Source organism: Heptranchias perlo, chromosome 1, assembly GCF_035084215.1.
Source record: "Heptranchias perlo isolate sHepPer1 chromosome 1, sHepPer1.hap1, whole genome shotgun sequence".
NCBI classification, from domain to species: domain Eukaryota; kingdom Metazoa; phylum Chordata; class Chondrichthyes; order Hexanchiformes; family Hexanchidae; genus Heptranchias; species Heptranchias perlo.
In genome coordinates, this window is record NC_090325.1 from 71,793,402 (window position 1) to 71,814,858 (window position 21,457).

Sequence of the window (21,457 nt, forward strand, 5' to 3'; positions counted from 1 at the left end):
AGTAATCCTGAGATCACTACCTTTGAAGTCCTGCTTTTTAATTTATCTCCTAACTCCTTAAATTCACCTTGCAGGACTTCATCCCTTTTTTTACCTATGTCATTGGTTCCAATATGGACCACGACTACTGGCTGTTCACCCTCCCCCTCCAGAATGCCCTGCAGCCGCTCCGTGACATCCTTGACCCTAGCACCAGGGAGGCAACATACCATCCTGGAGTCACGTTTGCGGCCGCAGAAACGCCTATCTGTTCCCCTTACAATTGAATCCCCTATCACTATAGCCCTGCCACTCTTCTTCCTCCCCTCCTGTGCAGCAGAGCCACCCGTGGTGCCCCGAACCTGGCTCTTGCTGCATTCCCCTGATAAGCCATCTCCCCCAACAGTATCTAAAGCAGAATATCTGTTTGAGAGGGAGATGGCCCCAGGGGACTCCTGCTCTACTTGCCTAGTCCTTTTACTCTGCCTGGCGGTCACCCATTTCCTTTCTGCCTGCGTAATCTTTACCTGCGGTGTGACCACCTCACTGAACGTGCTATCCACGATAGTCTCAGCATCGCGGATGCTCCACAGCGAATCCACCCGCAGCTCCAGCTCCGAAAGACGGTTAGCCAGTAGCTGCAGCTGGACACGCTTCCTGCACACATGGTCGCCAGGGACACTGGTAGTGTCCATGATTTCCCACATAGTGCAGGAGGAGCATATCACGGGTGCAAGCTGTGCTGCCATGACTTGCCTTAGACTCTCAGACTCTCCTCCCACTCTCGGTCTCTCCTTTTATACTGTGCTCACCTCTCGGACTCTCCTGCCTCACCTGTGACGTCGCACAGTAGTTGTCTCTTTTTGTGTTAATTAATACTGCAAGAGAGACAAACTTGGAGCTGTTGTCTCTGTGCCAAGAATTAAAGTTCTAGATGCAGAGTCTTCATTTATAGATTTTATTGGAGAGAATGATACTCACAGACAATGATGATGTAAAGGCTGCGGGAGACCTCACGTTACAGTTGCTGAGCTCAGTCGTAGGGTGATTAGCACCCAGGTCTTCCCTAATTCTTTTACAAAGGTTTCACTTTTTATCCTACAGCTAAAAGGCTATTAAATCATGCCGTGTCATGACCTGCACTATTGATTTACACTAATTCACACCAGTTCAGCATTAATGAGTCTTTTAACAAAAGCTGTTCTTACATGTACAGAAAAGGTAAACATATAGTCATCAAACAGATAGATGTATCAATTTGAAGATTAGAACTACACAAGGCTATCTTATATGATGATAGTCAGTACAGCTTTCCAAACCAAAGCATGGCAACAGACTAATGTTGACCCTGAATTTCAGAGCGTTAGATTTTAAATACCAGGAACGCAGCTTTGCTTATACAGTCCCAATTGCAGCCAGGTAGTGAAATAAGGTACTGCTGCCGAGAACGGATAAGGCAGCTGCCAAGAACGGATAAGGCAGCTACCGATCTGATATTCATACCTACAGTATAATTGCACCCTTAGTATGCTCTTTGTTATATTGATGAAGCATACTATTCTGCAGAAGAATTTCTATCCTATGATGCTTAAGTGCACTTGCACGTCAGATAACTTAAACCATCAATGAATGTCTGTAGACTGGAATATCCCCTCTTCCTATCGAAAGAGGACTTTATGAACGCGTGGTCTAACTTGGGGAAAAAAAGAAAATAATTTGGAAAAGTGCTGTTTACATCAGTTTTATGTTAATTTTCATTATTCAATAGAGAAAGGGTTATTTAGTAAATGAAAACTTAAGGAACGATGTAAGGTATGGTTATGGTTCTTGACTAGCAATTCAGAGGTTGTAAGTTCAAATCTCAACTTGGCAATTTGTGAAGCTGAATTCAGTAGACCTGATAAACTGGCCTGCTGCCACACTTGCCTAATCTGGCCAACACGTGGTTGTCTATTAGTCCTTAAGGGCAACTAGGGATGACATGGTGCACTATTACACCGCCTATCAGGGGAGTCACTGAGTGGAGGTGGGCCACCACATTGTAGTGCAATAGCACAATATAGGGGGATAGAATGAAATTTTTCACTCCGTGTTTCCTAATCTCAGCTTGGGGTGAACCTACACACGCAGCATAAGGAAAGGGAATTGGTGAGGATTTTCCCCAACAGAGGGGAAAAATTTTTTAAAAACTGGAGGATATTTCAAACCCAGCAAGTTTGAGTCACTTAAGGAATGACCAATGATCATGTTATTTGCCAGTCTTCTCGGCTAGAGAATAGTAGGGAAACATAAGGTAGTGGGAGAAAATATCTTGCAAAAATGGGGTAGAAGCAAATAAGTAAAATTTACAGGATGGAAGAAATGTTGCACCAGTAGAAAAGGTCTTGTATGTTTAATGCTTTCTCAGTGTCTAAATTTTAAAAAAATAGTTTGTAACTTGTGGCAGTGAAAATGGACATCAGCAGGATACAACCAAAATGATTAAATAGCATTTTTTATAAAGTAAATAGTAAGTACCAATTTTACTGTTCTTAGATCCGTCTTCCTTTGCTGTGTTTACTTTGATAAATAGAGAGGGAATCTTAGCCTGTACTTCAGTTCTGTCTTTTAATGGTATAGGTTCTTTCATTAACTCTCCGTTGAGTACTAGTTTCTGCAGCAGTTAACAATTATTTTTCTTAACCACAAAAGTTTTGCTGTGTTATATTCAGGACATCATTAATGTAAGGATTTGAAAGTACTAATTGTACTGTTCTGTAATTGATAAGTTTCTGTAATTTTTTTTTCTTCAGCTACAGATTAACATTTTATTTTGTGATAGATACATTAAAGGTTTAAAAAAAACAGATTCCATTTGAATCATATGCTATTACTGTTACGATGTTCTCCCATTTATTTTGTTCATATGCCCTTGTGTTGTCCTCTAGGAGGTTTATGAGTATGATAATTGACTTGCCCTCCATTTAATTTCGTTCCCTGAAGGGAAGTGCCCCGCCCCCACTTAGTGCCAAATCTGTGCATCACAGCTGAGACTGGGTGGTCACCATATAGGGAACAAGCAAGTGCAGACCCCTGTTTTGTCTTTCTCAAATTGCAGTGCCTTAGTCTACCAACACATCAGTGAACTTAGATTTTAAAATCTTTCTTCAACAGTTAGATGACAAGGACTGCTTTGCTAAATGTGTAGAATATGTACTGTTGTGCTATGGCAAAATGGACTTGGTAACTGCATTTTTCACCATCCTGAAAAATTTGTTCGGGTTTGGGTGTGGGGGGGGTGGAGTCAGTGGGCTTTTTATGCTCACCCCCATAACATTGCACAGCTACTTTGGGAGGGGTGTTGGGGGGGTGCCTTGGGGTGTTTCCAGACCACCATGGGAATTTTACTCAGTTTACCTCTGAAACCAGGCATTGACCCTAATCTGTGTCTTGAGAAAGTGTCATCTTCCCCCCCCCCCCCACCCCCCCCCGCAAAAACTGAAAACAAAGGTCATGATTCTTAGAAGGATTAATTAAATTTACAAAGTTACCCACCTGAGGGGAATGTAAAACAATTGGTGAAAACAGCAGAAAAATTGGGAATGGAGTCCTACTGCCCCCTCCCCCGCCCCGGCATTGTAGGCCACGGGGGCCCTCTCACTGCCCCACCATACACAAATGATAGCAGGCAGATATGCTCACCAAAGCAACTGATTTCGGTCCATGCCATTGTCACCCACAGGGATTGCCAGGCGGGGAGTAGAGTTAGGCTCTTGGGTAGCAGCTGCAATTCCGCTGAACAGCATGTTGGAGGCTGACGGTCCAATAGTAGGCGTCTCTCACCTTGCTTAAGACCCCCTTACCTTATAAATGAAGTCCTGCGGCTCATAGAGAGCTCTTTATGAAATTTTAAAAAAATCTTTTGGGTCCTTCTGCCTCCTTTTAAGTGCTCCTCTTCCTCTGGTGCTGAATTTTGCTTTCCAGCAGCAGAGGGCTCCATCTTGCTGGTGCAATTCCTGCCGGGAACCCACACTGCATAAATAATCAGCCAGGTCGCGATCATAATGGGTTTGGTGCAGAAGTCTCTCCCTGACCCCCTTCCAATGGGATCCCATGATTAGTTATTTTAAAGGGTTATATGTTTGCCCTTAAAAGGCTTCATCTGCATTGTAAACCAAAGCTTTCTTTTTCACGTTGAGAAACATGATTATATTCTTTGTGCATGATATAATCAGATGGAATTTTTCCACTAGTGTTGCATTCATTCTTCCTCCATTGCAGTGACAATGTCCCTTTAATGGCAATTGACTGGATTTAATTTGCCTTTTTAAAGGACTGCAGATTTTTTGAAGTTTCCTGCATCCACAATACCCAGAACCTCTACCACCTTTCCATTAAATAGTGTTACTGCTCAGCACTTTTATAGGATTATTTCATTCCAGGAATACAGGGCAAGTTTTTACATGATCTGGAATGTGGCTGATGAGAACACAAACCTGTACAGCAAAATCCCTATTTAGGTTGGAGCAGGATGCAGAATAGAAAACTTTAAAGTAAGTACTGTGGGAAATCTTCACCCACTGTGATCAGGATGTGATTGGTGCCATTTTTAAACAAAAAAGGATTATTCTTCAGGCATGAAATGGATGGAATATAAGTGCTTGCTTTGACGAATTAACAATGATTTTCAAAGAGCTTAAATGTTTTTTCAGAGGATTCTGAAATAGTGATAGAGCATCTACACAGCATTTTAATTAGTAAGTATTTTGGGCTAGACAAAGATTGAGTTATTTTTTAGTACTTTGTAGGTTAGTGAATTAGTTTTGCGATCTCGTTGAAAGCCTACAGTGTACTCTTACAGTCTTGTATCAGTGGTGTGCATGTGAACATTGCTCTGTATTCATGAAGCTACTTACATTCCTCACTGTTAAAGGTGGCATTGTACGTTGCTCTTTTTTTCATTTGACATGATATAGTGTGGAATTTTCAGGTGCTGCTGTATAATCCTAACATCAGTGACAACATATGTTTCTAAAGTCTGCAGCATTGATGTATTGTAAAACAACACAATCTGCTACATCAGGTATCTCGGCCTCACTGTTGTGTGGGCTTTTCTGTGCTGTACTAGTTTCTACATTACACACAGAAAAGAAAAGCTGACCTTGTGAATTGAATGAAAGAGTTGATGTGGCCATTTTCCCGCTTTTTTTGTTACAGTGACCAGATTGTTGTCTGTTTCTTTTCCATAGTCATGGTGGACAATTGGGAAGCTGAACTGCCTGCATTGTGGGGCCCGTCTGGGGGATTTTAACTTTGTCAGCAATGCCAAATGCCCTTGTGGACAGACAGTGACTGTACATATCTGTAAGAGTCGTACTGACTATGAAGCACCACGTTTAATCAGAATCAGTGAGTCTGCAAAGGTGACATCCCTGCAGAAAGTGCAATATATGTACAAGTTAGAAACTGTGGAGAACATGGAGCATGGGACAGAAAACAGCATGTCCCACTACAGACATAAAGAATTTTTACACCATTCGAGAAAGATGGATCGTGAAAGAATAACTGATGCACTTTGCCTGGAGGCAAGATCACGCAGTAGAGGAATGGTAGAAGTTGACAGCAATGAATTTAACTTCAAAGCAGCTTATCCGCAGCCATGCTCTTCTGCTTCACAGCCAGTGAGAGCCAGATGTGCAGTGAAAGGTTTTCATAAAAAGTCTCTCAGTCTGGATTTTAACAGCACAAACTCAAAGGATGCTTCTGTTAGTTTTGCTGGCATTCATGGATTGTGTCCACGATCTTCATCTTGTGGAATTATAATGAATCATATAGATGAGATTGCTGATCCTAGACAGTTTCCATTGGTAGAAGATGCTAATCTGCAGCTACCTGTAAGTGAAGAATCCAACGGTTATGCCTTTCAGAATCAATACACTGTAGAGACTGATCTTATGTCATGTCCTCAGTCATTCAGTAATGGTCTCATAGCAGAAGCACAAGAAGATTTAGATCCTGGGCCATCTGTGCCAAGACATTGCAGGAGCAAAGTTGCCAACGTTTCTGCCATTGTTAGAGGTTGGTCACCTGACTCGAGTACTGAAGCAAGTGACATAGAGGAGAGGGAGGAAGGACGTGATGCAGGTACAAGAAATCCTTGTAATGATTCAGCGCCATGCACTCCCTTATTCTCCCCTCTAGGTGAAAGAACATTGAGTAAAAGACAGAGAAACAAACTTAAGAGTTTGAAAAGAAAACAACGGAGACGAGAGCGATGGCATCAGAGCAAGTTGAAGGAACAGAAACAGGTGGGTGCTTGAAAGTCCAAGTTATCCTACATTCAGCCAAGTAATGCTAATATCAGGCTGAATATTAGGAAAAATCATTTATTATGCATTTAAAAAATTCTAATATTTAATGAACACCACCTGCAACATAATTTCAGTTTAAATTATGAAAATAAAAATGAAACTATTCCTGAAAGGCAAAAGCTGTATTTTGATGCAGTGATAATTTAAATTCACATTTAAATAGTAGTTATTAGACAGCACTTTTTTGTAGTGTATTTAGTATTCTCTGCAATTTTTGAAGCTAATGTCTAGTTTTTTATATATAATATTGTAAAAATGCTCAGTAAATTTTAATGCTGAATATTAAGAGGATACACTAGAGGCTGTGGGATATATGAGGCTGGAAGTTCCAGACGGGGGCAGCTAGAACTCCGGCAGTTTAGAACACCACTATTCTGGCAGTGTGGTGGTGGGGGGGCGCAGTTTGGATGCTCTGAGTTTTCTCTCCATGTGTTTCCCAGGAAATTGCGCTGCAGAGGAGCCAGACACTTCTGTCCATGCCCTTTATGTGGAGAAGGCACTTGGGGAGTGTGTCTTGGGGCATTCCCATACTTCTCTGGGAATTCAGCACAGCTCGCCTCTGATAAGCCTAGTGGACGCTGCACCTGCTAAAGGAAGGTGTAGGTCCCGTTGTGGACCTTAAGACAGTACAAAGAAAACAAAAAACTAAAGCTTGAACCATGTATAAGAGAAGCCTGTAGTGAAGGGAAGCATATCTTCATGCAGTGGATTAAAGACTGGATGTTGTTTACTTTGAAAATTGGTATTGCGGTGAGCACAGGATCTTTAATGTAGGATTTAAATGCTTGAATGCATATTGGAGATATCAGTTGGAATGGCAGAATTTTGACCCAGCAATGATGAAGGAACAGCAATATATGTCCAAGCCAGGATGTTGTCTGTCATGGAGGGGAGCTTAGAGCTGTTGGTGTTCCCATTATATTACTGCTCTTTCCGTGCTTGGTGGTTATCGGTTCTGGCGAAGCAAGCTTGGTGAGTTGCTGCAGTGCATTTTGTAGATAGTATGTACTACATCTGCAATGTGCCGATTGGTTGATATTGAGTTCAGTGGCAGGGGTGCTGAACAAGTGAACTGCTTTGTCATGGACGATGTTGAGCGTTTTCAGTGTTGTTGCGGCTGCATCAACCAGGCGAATGGTGAGTGTTCCATTACACTCCTGACTTAAATCTTGTATAGAAGATTCAGGAGGTGAAGCACTTGCCACAAAGTACCTTTGACCTGCTCTTGTAACCATAATATTGATATGACTGATCTATTTAAGCTTCTGGTCGATGGTGACCTCTAGGATGTAGATGGGGAGGGTGGGGGGGAGTGGTGTGGGGGATGGCAATAGCGATGCCATTGAAGGTTGGGGGGGGATGCGGTTGGGTTTTCTGTAGTGGTCATTACCTAGCACGTGCGTGGCACAAATGTTTAAGATTTTGTTCTAGACACTATAGTACATAATTATATAACACAGTAACAATACTGATACATTAAGATGACTATTATTGGAATATTAATTACTATTAATTAATATTCCAATTAAAACAGTTATTAAAAACTGTACTTTAGCCTCACTTACATTGTCTCACTCTCTTTTCCTCCATTATTTATTCTGTTTGTCCGTAGCCTTCAAACTTCTCATTTGATCGACCGAAACACCATCCATACTTTGAAATTGGTCTTCTGTTGGGATAAAAATCAGTTCTGAAATCTGTTTTTTCACCTAACCATAAGAAATGTTTGTTTAATCTGATTTGATGAACAATGACAGGTCAAAATCTCATATCTTAGGCTGATCACAAAAGGTACAAGCCACAGAATGGGTGAACACCTCAACTCCTAGTTAGGGGAATTAATTGAAACATGTTTTTGTTGGCAGCAGTTGGTGGGGTTATTATTAATATAAATGTTTTATCTTGAAATGATCTAGAATGAAATTGAAGATGTAAAATGTCAAATGTAACACCATTCTGTAGTGATAGGAAATGCATTGTTTGATCTTCATTGTTAAAACGTCAGGGACCAAATGCCGCTAACTAGACTACTGGGAATCGTATGTGTGTCACTCCCTCACTAGCTTTGCAGTGCCACCAAACACCTGCTTTTGATGCTTTGATTTCAGATTCCCCTTGCTAACTACCACAATTCTGGAAAGTTCTAAGATGATAAAGTAAAGAAATGTAATATCATAGTATCATATCATAGTAGTTACAGCACAGGAGGAGGCCACTCGGCCCATCATGCCTGTGCCGGCTCTTTGAAAGAGCTATCCAATTAGTCCCATTCCCCTGCTCTTTCCCCATAGCCCTGTAATTTTTTTTTCCCTTCAAGTATTTATCTAATTCCCTTTTGCAACCTACTATTGAATCTGCTTTCACCGTCCTTTCAGGCAGTGCATTCCAGATTGTTACAACTTGCTGCGTAAAAAAAAATGTTTCCTCATGTAGCCTCTGGCTCTTTTGCCGATTACCTTAAATCTGTGTCCTCTGTTTACCTACCCTTCTGCTGCTGGAAACAGTTCCTCCTTATTTACTCTGTCAAAACCATTCATGATCTTGAACACCTGCATCAAATCTCCCCTCAACCTCATCCCTGGTACCATTCTAGTAAATCTCTTCTGCACCCTCTCTAAGGCCTTGGCATCCTTCCTAAAGTGTGGTGCCCAGAATTGAACACACTACTCCAGCTGAGGCCTAAATCAGTGTTTGATAAAGGTTTAGCATAACTTCCTTGCTTTTGTATTCTATGTCTCTGTTAATAAAGCCCAGGATCCCATATGCTTTTTTAACAGCCTTCTCAACTCGTCCTGCCACCTTCAAAGATTTGTGTATGTGCACCCCTAGGTCTCTGTTCCTGCACCCCCTTTAAAATTGTACCATTTAGTTTACATTGCCTCTCCTCATTCTTCCTACCAAATGTATCACTTCGCACTTCTCTGTGTTAAATTTCATCTGCCATGTGTCTGCCCATTTTACCAGTCTGTCTATGTCCTGCTGAAGTCTCTTGCTATCCTCCACATTGTTGACTACATTTCTGAGTTTCGCATCATCTACAAACTTTGAAATTATACCCTATGTTCCCAAGTCCAGGTCATTAATATATATCAAAAAGAGCTGTTGTCATATAAGAACATAGAAACAGGAGTAGGCCATTTAGCCCCTCGAGCCTGTTTTGCCATTCATTGAGATTATGGCTGATCTGTGACCTAACTCCATATACCTGCCTTAGTCCCATATCCCTTAATGCCTTTAGTTAACAAAAATCTATCAATCTCAGATTTAAAATTAACAATTGAGCTAGCGTCAACTGCTGTTTGCGGAAGAGAGTTCCAAACTTCTACCACCCTTTGCGTGTAGAAGAGTTTCCTAACTTCACTCCTGAAAGTCCTGGCTCTAATTTTTAGGCTATGTCCCCTAGTCCTAGACTCCCCAACCAGCGGAAATAGTTTCTTTCTAATCTACCCTATCAGTTCCTTATCTTGAAAACTTCGATGAAATCACCCCTTAGGCTTCTAAATTCCAGGGAATACAACCCTAGTTTGTGTAATCTCTGCTCATAATTTAGTCCAGGTATCATTCTAGTAAATCTATGCTGCACTCCCTCCAAGGCCAATATATCCTTCCTAAGGTGCGGTGCCCAGAACTGAACACAGTACTCCAGGTGTGATCTGACCAGGGCTTTGTATAGATGTAGCATGACTTCTACCCCCTTTTATTCTAGTCCTCTAGATATGAAGGCCAGCATTCCATTGGCTTTTTGATTATTTTCTGTACCTGTCCATTACATTTTAATGATCTATGTAAATGGACGCCTATGTCTCTTTGGACCTCCACTGTTTCAAGCTTTTGACCATTTAGAAAGTACTCTGATCTATCCTTTTTAGGTCCAAAGTAGAGGACCTCATACTTGCCTACATTGCGATCCATTTGCCACAGTTTTGCCCATTCACTTAATTTATTAATATCTTTCTGTAATGTTATGCTTCCATCTACACTGCTTACAATGCTGCCTATCTTTGTGCCATCAGCAAACTTGGATATGTGGCTCTCTATCCCATCATCTAAGTTGTTAATAGATACATATGAATGACAACAGACCAAGGTTGGCTTGTACATGCAAGAGTCTCCTTCTTGACCTATCCTCATTCCAGGCTTTCCTGTGTTCTTAAAGCTGCAGCAAGACACTTAAAATGGGATCACATATACACAGAGGAACTGGTGCCAGAGAATCCTAAGTGATTTGTAAGTGGCAAAATTTAGATCTTCACTGATAAACCCAAGACATTTCAAATGGCAGTCACTTTAGATTTAGACTCCAATTTAGTACTTCAGTGTTTTAATTGTCCCCTCTAAAGAACATTCCAGTGAATATTCCACAGTTATTGGCTTTTTATGAAAGAATGATGGGTAGTATATTGATTAGTGTTCTTAAAATGTGACTTTCAGATTAGCTTTTCCAGATTAAATACACTTTGAAACTACTATTGGAAAAAAGACCAAATATCAGTGAAAAAATTAAAAACTTAATTCCCCAATGTAGAGTCTTATCATCTTAGAACTTTCCCACATTGTGGGATCTAGCAAGTATCTCACTCAGTGAGATGCTACAATTGGCCCAGAGTCACTGGGTCAGGTAGGGAAGATTGGCCAGAGTTTCAGCTCCTGGTTGCTATATAGAATGCTGCTAGAAGGTGCCTGTGTTAACAATGGGTGAGGTCAGGATTGGGTTCAGCTGTGATGTGTCCTGGAATTGAAAAGCTTGCTACTCAAGCTCGTAACCCAAGCTCATGCATCAAGAATGTCCACTTAGACAAAGTATGTGAACAACACTTGTAAAACTATACCTTCAAGTTGAAAAGGGGAGGGGAGAGTTAAAAAAAACTCTCAGGAGTTAATCCTGGAAGAAAAATGGTGGCACTGCCAAATTTAGAGCCCCCTGGTTGTCTAGAAGTATACGGGGCAAGATAAAGCAGAAAAAGAAAGCTTATGACTGTCACAGAAAACTAAATACTGCAGAAAGCCTAGAGGGGTATAGAAAGTACAGGGATGATGTAAAAAAGGAAATAAGGAAAGCAAAGAGAGGGCATGAAAAAATATTAGCCAGTAAGATTAAAGAAAACCCAAAGATGTTTTATCAGTACATTAAGAACAAGAGGATAGCAAAGGAAAAGGTGGGACCTATCAGGGATGATAAGGGTAACTTGTGTGTAGAAGCAGAGGATGTGGGTAGGGTTTTAAATGAATATTTTGTCTCCGTATTCATAAGGGAAAGGGATGATCCGGACGTAGTAGTTAAAGAGGAGAGGTGTGAAATATTGGATAAGGTAAACATAACTAGAGGGACTGGAATCCTTGAAAGTTGCTAAGTCGCCAGGGCCTAATGGATTGTTTCCTAGGCTAGTGAAGGAAGCCAGGGAGGAAATAGCGGATGCTCTGAGGATCATTTTCCAATCCTCACTAGATACAGGGGAGGTACCGGAGGACTGGAAGACTGCAAACGTAGTACCATTGTTTAAAAAGGGTACGAGGGAAAGGCCGAACAATTATAGCCCGGTCAGTCTTACCTCAGTGGTGGGCAAACTATTAGAATCAATAATGAGAGATAGGATAAACTGTCACTTGAAAAGGCTTGGTTTAATCAGGGATAGTCAGCATGGATTTGTTCAGGGAAGATCATGCCTTACAAATCTGATTGAATTCTTTGAGGAAGTGACGAGGAGGATTGATGAGGTTAGTGCAGTGGATGTTGTCTACATGGATTTTAGTAATGCATTTGACAAGGTCCGACATGGCAGACTAGTCAGAAAGGTAAAAGCCCATGGGATACAGGGAAATGTGGCGAATTGGATCCAAAATTGGTTCAGTAACAGGAAACAAAGGGTAAAAGTCGATGGATGTCTTTGCGAATGGAAATCCGTTTCTAGTGGTGTGCCACAGGGCTCATTGTTGGATCCCTTGCCGTTTGTGGTATATATTAATGATTTGGACTTGAATGTAGGGGACATGATTGGCAAATTTTCAGATGACACAAAAATTGGCCGTGTAGTTGATAGTGAAGAGGATAGCTGTAGACTCCAAGAAGCTATCAATGGATTGGTGGAGTGGGTGGAAAAGTGGAAAATGGAGTTCAACCCGGAGAAGTGTGAGGTAATGCACTTAGGGAGGGCAAACAGTAAAAGGGAATACGCAGTAAACGGGAATATATTGAGAGGGGCAGAGGAAGTGAGAGACCTTGGAGTGCATGTGCACAGGTCCCTGAAGGTGGTAGTACAGGTAGATAAGGTTGTGAAGAAGGCATACGGAATGCTCTCTGTTATTCACTGAGGTATAGAATACAAAAGCGGGGATGTACTGATGGAACTGTATAAAACGCTGGTAAGGCCACAGCTGGAGTATTGTGCGCAGTTCTGGTCACCACAATACAGGAAGGATGTAATTGCTCTGGAGAGAGTGCAGAGAAGATTTACAAGAATATTGCCAAGGCTTGAAAATTGCAGCTACGAGGAGAGATTAGATAGGCTGGGATTGTTTTCCTTGGAGCAGAGGAGGCTGAGGGGAGACTTGATTGAGGCGTACAAAATTATGAGGGGCCCAGATAGACCGGAAGTACCTGTTTCCCCTAGCGGAGAGTTCAAGAACTAGAGGACATAGATTTAAGCTGATTGGCGGAAGGATTAGAGGGGCCATGAGGAAAAACTTTTTTACCCAGAGGGTGGCAGGTGTATGGAATTCGCTGCCCGAAATGGTGGAAGAGGCAGGGACCCTCAACTCTTTTAAAAAGTACCTGGACCTGCATCTAAAGTGCTGTAAGCTGCAGGGCTACGGACCGGGTGCTGGAAGGTGGGATTAGAATGGGCACCTGGTTGTTCTTCAAGCCGGCGTGGACACGATGGGCCAAATAGCCCCCTTCTGTGCTGTATCTTTTCTATGGTTAATTTAAACTGCTTTAGCTGGCCTTGTATAAATCTATATATAATCATGAACTCTCATTATAGTAGTGGCCCTTATGAACTATTACATATTGCATATTAATGTAAGTTTGGTAAACTTCTAATATGTATTGCAGCAATACATTCCACATTTTCGCTAAATATGTGGTAAATTTAAGAAAGCCAGGCTTTAATTGTGTGTTGATCCCTGCAGTGCTATATACCACTTTTGTACCATGCCCTGAAAAGCTGCAGAAATACAAGTTTCTATTAAGGAACAACATGCTGTGAGTCTGCCCACGCGCACCATTTGATTATATATCGTAGAACTTATAATAAGAATTGTAAACATAATGGCAGCAGCCAAACGAAGATGGAATGCTGTAGGAAAAGATTAAAGGAAAGAAAGTAAATGCTGGAAAATCTGGACTATAAACAGACACTGTTAGAATGCACAGGCAACCAGCATCTGAAAGAGAAGAGAAATACAAGTTAGCATTTTGCTTTCAGTCCCTCCTGTTCATAGCATAATCTGTGACTGTTTTTAAGAAAAGAATGCACTTCGGCAAAGAAAAAATTTGATTCTGCAGAATAAAAGAAATATTGGTTATGTTTTTTGATTCTGTGCTCTGAAACCTGTATACAGACTGTAGTCTATGTGGTACTACATATCCTTGAAGCTTAATGCAGATAATAACATTGGGGCTAATTTTTGTCTTTTGTGCTCCTGGTGTAGTTTCACGTACTAGGAGGACTTATTGGAAGTTTGGGGATGTGCTCTATTTGCATTCTCATGATTTTCTGTTCATTACTTTTAATAGACAGAAAATTGTGAGGAGTGCTAATTGGGAGCACGCCTAAATTCCCAATATGCGCTGCTGGTATATGAAGCTCTGTGTTGGAAGTGCTAAAGATGACTTTGAATGTAATGCAATAAGTTGTTTCTACAGCTAATCGCCTGGGGAGTATGACAAATGAAGCATTTTTGCTTAGTCTTAATTTGCTATCAGTCTGTTTTAACTCAGTCACATGACATGAGTTTAAATAAAATAAGCTGCAATTAAGTGTCATGTCCCCAGCATAACTCAATACAAATGATGTGAGTATTTGTCAGTTGTTTCCACGGCACGTTGAAACAAGTTCATGCTGTGTGATTTGCTCAATTATGTGTATGACTAGCAGTTAACTTTTTGAATTTAGCTGACAGTTATTCAAATTTAGTAGGCCTTGCCAATTGTTTTCAAGAGTAGTGAGCCTTTAACAATAGGCTGAATTTTGCTGTAAAAATAACGGTGAGGCTAATCGTGCTCACCGTTATTTATGCGCAAATCGAACAGTGACTTCTGGCCACCGCACATGCGCAGTTAAACATGGAAATCAGGAAGTTGCTGTCCGAGATGCGATGCTCCTCCAAAAGCTGCCTGAAAACAGCATCTCGCCGGCTGACTCACTGTTATTGAACAGCGTGAAGTTCCTGTACTTACCTCATAAATATGGACTAAACTTGCCACAGAAAGTTAAGTTAAGTCAAGTCATTTCAAATCTAGGTACCCTTTTAATGGGGTGATAAGTCTTAATTACTGCCAACCTCTCTGGCACTGAAAATTAACTTTTACAAGGGTGGAGTCTCATTCCTTCATATTTTAATTATTGTTGGACATTTTTTTTTAAATGTAAATAACGTTTTTTTATTTTCTGTCTCTTTTATAAAAACATAAGAACATAAGAAATAGGAGCAGGAGTAGGCCATACAGCTCCTACAGCCTGCTCCGCCATTCAATAAAATTATGGCTGATCTGTGACCTAACTCCAAATACCCGCAGTAGCCCCATATCTCTTAATATTTTTGGTTAACAAATTTATCAATCTCAGATTTAAAATTAACAATTGAGCTGGCATCAACTGCAGTTTGCAGAAGAGAGTTCCAAACTTCTACCACCGTTTGCGTGTAGAAGCGTTTCCTAACTTCACTCCTGTAAGTCCTGGATCTAATTTTTAGGCTATGTCCCCTAGTGCTAGTATTCAAGTATAGGAGACCTCCAAAAACAGGTACAAATGCATCAGCAGCAATAATCCAGCAACTAACCTGTAAATCCTGCATGGTCCCTTTAAATATCACTGGTGGGGGGCCCTCTAGGCCGTCTACGAACTGTTTAGCTGTGTGTGGTTAAGACAGTGCATTAGCTGGAGCGTTGAGTTCCAAAGTCATATCTGTCCCTTTAAATCAGCGTTGCACTCATATCTAACGCATATTCTCCTTACTTTACATGGTACCAGTGTTTGTTATCTACGCATGCGCTAATGCCTTTACCAAGGTGGCGCCCAGCGCACATCACGCTAGAAGCTGTCTCTTAATTCAATCTTTCTTACCCTCTCTTTATTTCGCTTTCTGTACCTGATTTGACATTGAATTCCTGTTCAGACTCTGTGCTATTATTAACGATCCTTTAATCTGATTGGTTAAGGAGCTACATGGTTGCTTGCCCTGTTCACACAGGTCCCAAATACCCTGTAGAGGGCACCACACCATTTAGCTGTCCCGTTGACAGTAACTTGCCTTACAAAATGGCCAAGTGCAAATCTAACGAACAGCTGGCGCCGTTCGTTCGCTGCTCGCAGCAAAGTCTGGCCCACTATGATTTGAGACACTTGGAACCTTCAGAGATCAGTTAAGCCAGTTTAACTCCCGAAGTAAAAGGACCACAAGAAAAGAATACTCATACCTACATGCTAACTACAAAATAATAGCTCAGCACATAAAATTGTGACTATTGTTCTTGGTCAAAGAGCTGGTTACTATTATATCTACTATAAGTGTGTGGATATATATGTACGATATGAATGTTTCCTTGTTCATCTTTTGTTCAGTAAATTTGTTTCTTGGTTTAAGTTTATAATGAGGTCTGAGGTTGTGATGATCTGTTTTTCAAAGATCGAAGAAACTTTCTGTGGTGGCACAGGGTAGGAACATTAGGAATAGGAGCAGGCCATTCAGCCCCTTGAACCTGCTCCACCATTTAATTAGATCATGGCTGATCTGGACCTCAACTCTATTCACCTGCCTTTGCTCTATAATCCCTTGATACCCTTATCTAATGAAAATTTACCTATTTCAGTCTTGAAAGCTCTTAGCATCCACAGCCTTTCGGAAAGAGAGAGTTCCCAATTTCTACTACTCTGTGTGAAAAAGTGCTTCCTGATTTCTCTCCTGAATGGCCTAGCTCTAATTTTAAGATTATGTCTCCTTGTTCTTGATTCCCCCACCAGAGGAAATAGCTTCTCTGCGTCTACCCTATCAAATCCTTTTAACATTTTAAACACCTCGATCAGATCACCCCTTAATCTTTTATACTCAAGAGGATACAAGCCAAATTTATGTCCTCATAATTTAACCCTTTAAGCCCTGGCATCATTCTGGTGAATCTGTGCTGTACCCCTGCCAAGGCCACTATATCCTTCTTGAGGTGCGGTGCCCAGAACTGAACACAGTGCTCCAGATGGGTTCAGACTAAAGCTCTATACAACTGAAGCATAACTTCCTCCCCATTGTAATCCAGCCCCCTTGAGATGAAGGCCAACATTCCATTAGCCTTTTTGATTGCTTTTTGTACCTGTCTACTAGCTTTTAGTGACTTGTGAACTTGGGACTCCCAAATCTCTTTGCTCCTCTACAGTTTCTAGTTTCTCACCATTTAGAAAATACTCCGATTCATCTTTCTTGAATTTCCAAAGTGGACAACCTCACACTTGCCCACATTGCACTCCATTTGCCATAGTTTTGCCTACTCACTTAATCTGTCCATGTCCCTTTGCAACTTCCTGCGCCCATCTGCACTACTTACTGTCCCTCCTAACTTAGTGTCATCTTCAAACTTGGATGTTCAGCTCTCTATTCCTTCATCCAAGTAATTAATAAATATCGTGAAACATTGAGGCCCCAGAACAGAGCGGATAAAAGTAATTGTTATGAGTTAAAATCAATTCTTGATTTTTGCACCATCAGAAGGTAATACTCAAGCTCAATAGAACCACTGCGACTATTTAAAAACTAAATACAGCAGTTTTTGTCTTGTGCTGCAAAGTCAGATCAATGCAAAATTCAATACTTTACCCTTACAGTGCTTGGTATATGCTGTATTATAGAAAATGGATTTATTTGTTATTTTAGAAACTTAAATTGAAAGCCAACCATATCAATGTTGGTGACACTTTGAATAGCAAATTTGAATAGCCTACCTTTGGGTGCATTTCTTCAAATCACATCAAACAGAGACGCGATATTGAAGCCTGTCAAAATGAGCTCTCGATGGATAGCACATCGGATCAATGGGACAGACTCTAAAGAGCTTAATATAATGGAAACCTTTAGTTCAGTTCATCTTTTACCTCTTCCAAATAAAAGGATGTTCTCAATTTCTTTTTATGAACCAAGCTTTTAGGAAAGAAGCTGGTTCCTATTCCTGATAATGTACTCGTTTTCATACATTAGAAACATACAGTGTCATTTCATGAAGTGGGGACTGTTAGTGGTTAAAAAGTTGTTAGGCAATATATTTGTGCTACTTTGTGATAAACTTTATTTCATTAAATTCATCCACATGATTTGCAGCAGCATCTTCAGCAATATCAGAACAGAGTTGAGCTCAGTCTTGCCCATTGTCTTGAGAACTAGATGTTGCCTCCACGTGAAGCCCTCGTTGCAGTTCCCCTTGTTTGGATTTCGATTTTGTGTTGCTGCAATCTAGCCATTTCCATTTCCCTAGAAATTATGTTTAAGTGACAGCCAAAAGAGAAAAACTGCCTTCTCCGAGGAGAGCAGAGAAGTCCAGCACTCTGGCACTGAAGTAAGTGGACTGTCCACCAGCAAAGGGACTTCATCTGAGAGCTCTAGAGTCTAGATTTTTAAATATTTCAGAATAATAAGAGGTTTTACGATGTACACAATGTGATATTTTGAAGATGAAAGTGCCCATGTTTTGTGGTCCATCTACCTAGTGAAATTCCTTTACCTTTAAATAGCTAGGCTCTTAACAAACTGTAATATTAATGAAATCCCCCCCCCCACATATGTTTGACCCCTAGTAATCTGGTGGGCAAGGGCCTTAATGAGGCCTCGTAGCAGTGATGCATCTATCTATTTCCCAGTGGTGTAAATTAGTTTGTGGTGCGTTCCTCCTCCCACTCAAACCATTAGGAAACTCCCATTGAATGACATTTGCTGCAACTTCAAAAATGGTGGCATACATACAAAAGGACGCAAACTGAGAGATTACATCCATGCAAATACGCTGCAAATAGCAGCATGCATGAAGCTGAATTTTAAGTAATTCACAGACAATGTGGGATCACCTAAACTTCTGCAATCCAAGTGTTGCACTTGGTGAAGCAAGCAGCTGGGCTTATCTACCAGCAGAGGGCAGGCACTGGATCTCATTTGAGTTTTGCAATATTATTACAATAACAGTGGATCTTATGTGGCATATTTCAGGATGGAAAGTTTTTCTAAGAAAAATTAGAACTCTCTGAAAATTGAGTGTTGGAAAATTTTAACTTAATTTGTCCCTTTGTACCTTTTTATCTGCTTTGTTTGATGCTTTTCTTTTAACCCTTCCATGGAGGTTTTTGGTATTTATTGGCTTTCTATTTTGTTCTTCCTTTGCTTTATTAACCTTGTCCTAAGTCTTTTGCTTTGGTTTTTATTTGTTTCTGACTCACTTTTTGTTTTGTTTTAGAATATTTTTATTTTTAAATGTGGTAACTTTTTAAAATTTGTTGTAACAAAGAGACCTAATCAATACTGGGCGAGCCCTTTCCCTGCCTATCAAGTGTGATCTGACGTCACAGAGGCAGCACCACAAGCTTTAGAGGGAGTTTAACATTATCCGCTGTTTTTCACGGAGGTGGAGCCTGTGGTGGGGCCTATGGCAGCAGAGTTATTGTGGTTAACTCTGATGGGTATGGGGGCTAAAATGATTGTTTGGTTAGGTAGGGCTGGAGCTGGTGTGGATGGGCCAAAAATTAATATATGGGAAATCCTGTAGGATCCACAAACCTCCATGCCTGAATTTCTGATATGCACTCTTGACACGGAAGTTTGTAAAAACTACTCTCTTAATCACTGGCTTCAGGCCAGCAACACCACTGCGAGGTCAGGACTGGACTAAGGCCTGCCTTAGCCCAGACAGGCCAGGGACATGTTAAGGTCATAATGGGCAAGAGCAGTTTGGGATGGTGCAGTTTGGGTTAGGCTGGACTCAGTTAGTAGGTAGAACAATAATAGGTAGAACTCCAGCCAGACAAGGACAGGTTTTTAAAAAAAACACCTCCTGTACTTGGGACCCAGAAAGTGGCCACAGCAGAAGCAAAGACAGCGGCCCCAGAACCAAACAGAAGGCACTAGCCCCGTCAGCTTTTGTGAAAAAACTTAATAGATGGAATTTTGACAGGAGCTGGGCAGTTTTATGCTATTTTTTTAAAAAAATTGACTTGTTTGTTATGTTATAAATTGTAATATTTTCCTGTATGTAGTCAGCAGACTGATGAAAAAAATGGTACTTAAAAATGTTTTTTTTTAAATTGTTTGAGCAATTTGGTTCAATTTTTTTTCTTATTGGTAGATTTTCATCATTTTGCATAGCTACAGAGTTGTGATTTGTTACTGCTTTATGAAATTTAAGCAAATCAGCTAAAAGTATGGTACAGAATTTGCATGTTAGTAGTGACGTTTGAAGTGTGACTGATGGGAAGTACATGCAGATGTACCATTTTTATAATAATGAGTGGATCTCCTGTGCCATTGCTCATGGTGAGTTTTACAATATTGGTGTTATGTTATCAGAGCCACTAATTTACAGCGATTGAACACTCTTTGTGCTTTTACTTTGGAATTTATGCTCTGCGATTCTGTCAGTTTATATATTCCTTTAGCTACGTACTTGATTTTCATTTCATACCTTTTGAAAGCACAGTATACACTAATAAAATGCTAGGCAAGATATACCAGGGCTGGGAGGGAGAAAGGGTCCCGGAAGCAGAATAGGTTTGGGCTAGTCTGTTCCAGTTGAGGCTGCTAGAGTTGGAAATGGAGAGAGGTGTGCCACCATTTGGAATTAAGTTTTTAAGAGTTCCATCCAGAGAAAGTGAAACAAATATTTTGTGATTGCTTCCTGGAAAGTTAATTCATTTTCTCCTTACTCATTGTAGCCAGGTAAATAAGTAAATATCACAGCTGTATAAACATCTGTTCTCTGTTTTGATTTCTCAGTATAAACATAGGTGCTGTAATTATCCCCTCTCTATATGTCTGTATTTTAATCACACACACACACACACACACACACACACACACACACACGTTAAAAAAAAGAGTACTGGAAAATAGCTTTCCTATCAAACCTTACCGCAAAAAAGATAAGGTAAATTGCACACCCCTAGCCATGACTTCCTATCCATTAACTTTAATGGATTGAAAATCACTGGCTGAATTTTCCAGTTTGCACACTGTGCATCGGAGGTGTAGAAGCAGTAAATTTGCCCTTGAATGATTCATGACAGGAATCACTGATAATGCTGAGAACTGGCGGATGCAAAAGGTGGCTGCAGGCAGGTCAAGGGATGCTGATGAGCTGAAACACAGTGGAAGGGTGGTGCCTCATGGTCTGAAAATAGCCCTGCCAGACCTGGGACCCCCACCCCAGTGCTGTCAGGCCTATGCCACCTCCCTCCGCTCCCTTCTCTTCGCTGCTGACAGACACCAGGGGGACGGGAGAGAGGTTAAAGTAACAGCTTTTTCAAACGCAACCCGGCTCCAACATGCCCACTTCTGGGTTTAACGTGGGTACGTTTGGATATCCGTGCACAGCCTAAACCCGGCAGTCGTGTCTCCTATTATTGCCGGCGAGTGAATCGTTAAAGGGGCAATTTACCTACTTGAAATATTTGAGGTAGGTAATTTCTTGTTGATCCTGAAGCTAAAACAAATTTTACTTCACCGTCTCTAGTTTCCCACGGCTTCTGAATTGAAACAGAGGCAAGTTGTAACTGATGTTGATTTGGCCCTTTAAACCTGTTATTGACACATATCAATAAAAGCTCGAGCATTGGAGCTGAGCTCTCAGTTCCCTCAGGCAAACGTTTGGCTGAGAGTTCTTGTGTTGAGACAGCTTTAGGAAAACTTTGGAGCCTCTCAAACTGACAAGATCAGGATGTATTCCA

The 21,457-nt window shown here is 40.9% G+C and overlaps 1 protein-coding gene across 1 annotated transcript in view; it reads left to right on the plus strand.

The window, feature by feature from the left end:
• rnf180a (ring finger protein 180a) overlaps positions 1–21,457 on the plus strand; it is a 124,323-nt gene that overhangs the window by 26,638 nt on the left and 76,228 nt on the right. Inside the window, exon 4 of the mRNA XM_067995190.1 lies at positions 5,208–6,266. Coding sequence (XP_067851291.1) covers positions 5,208–6,266 — 1,059 coding nt within the window. The remainder of the gene's footprint in view (positions 1–5,207; positions 6,267–21,457) is intronic.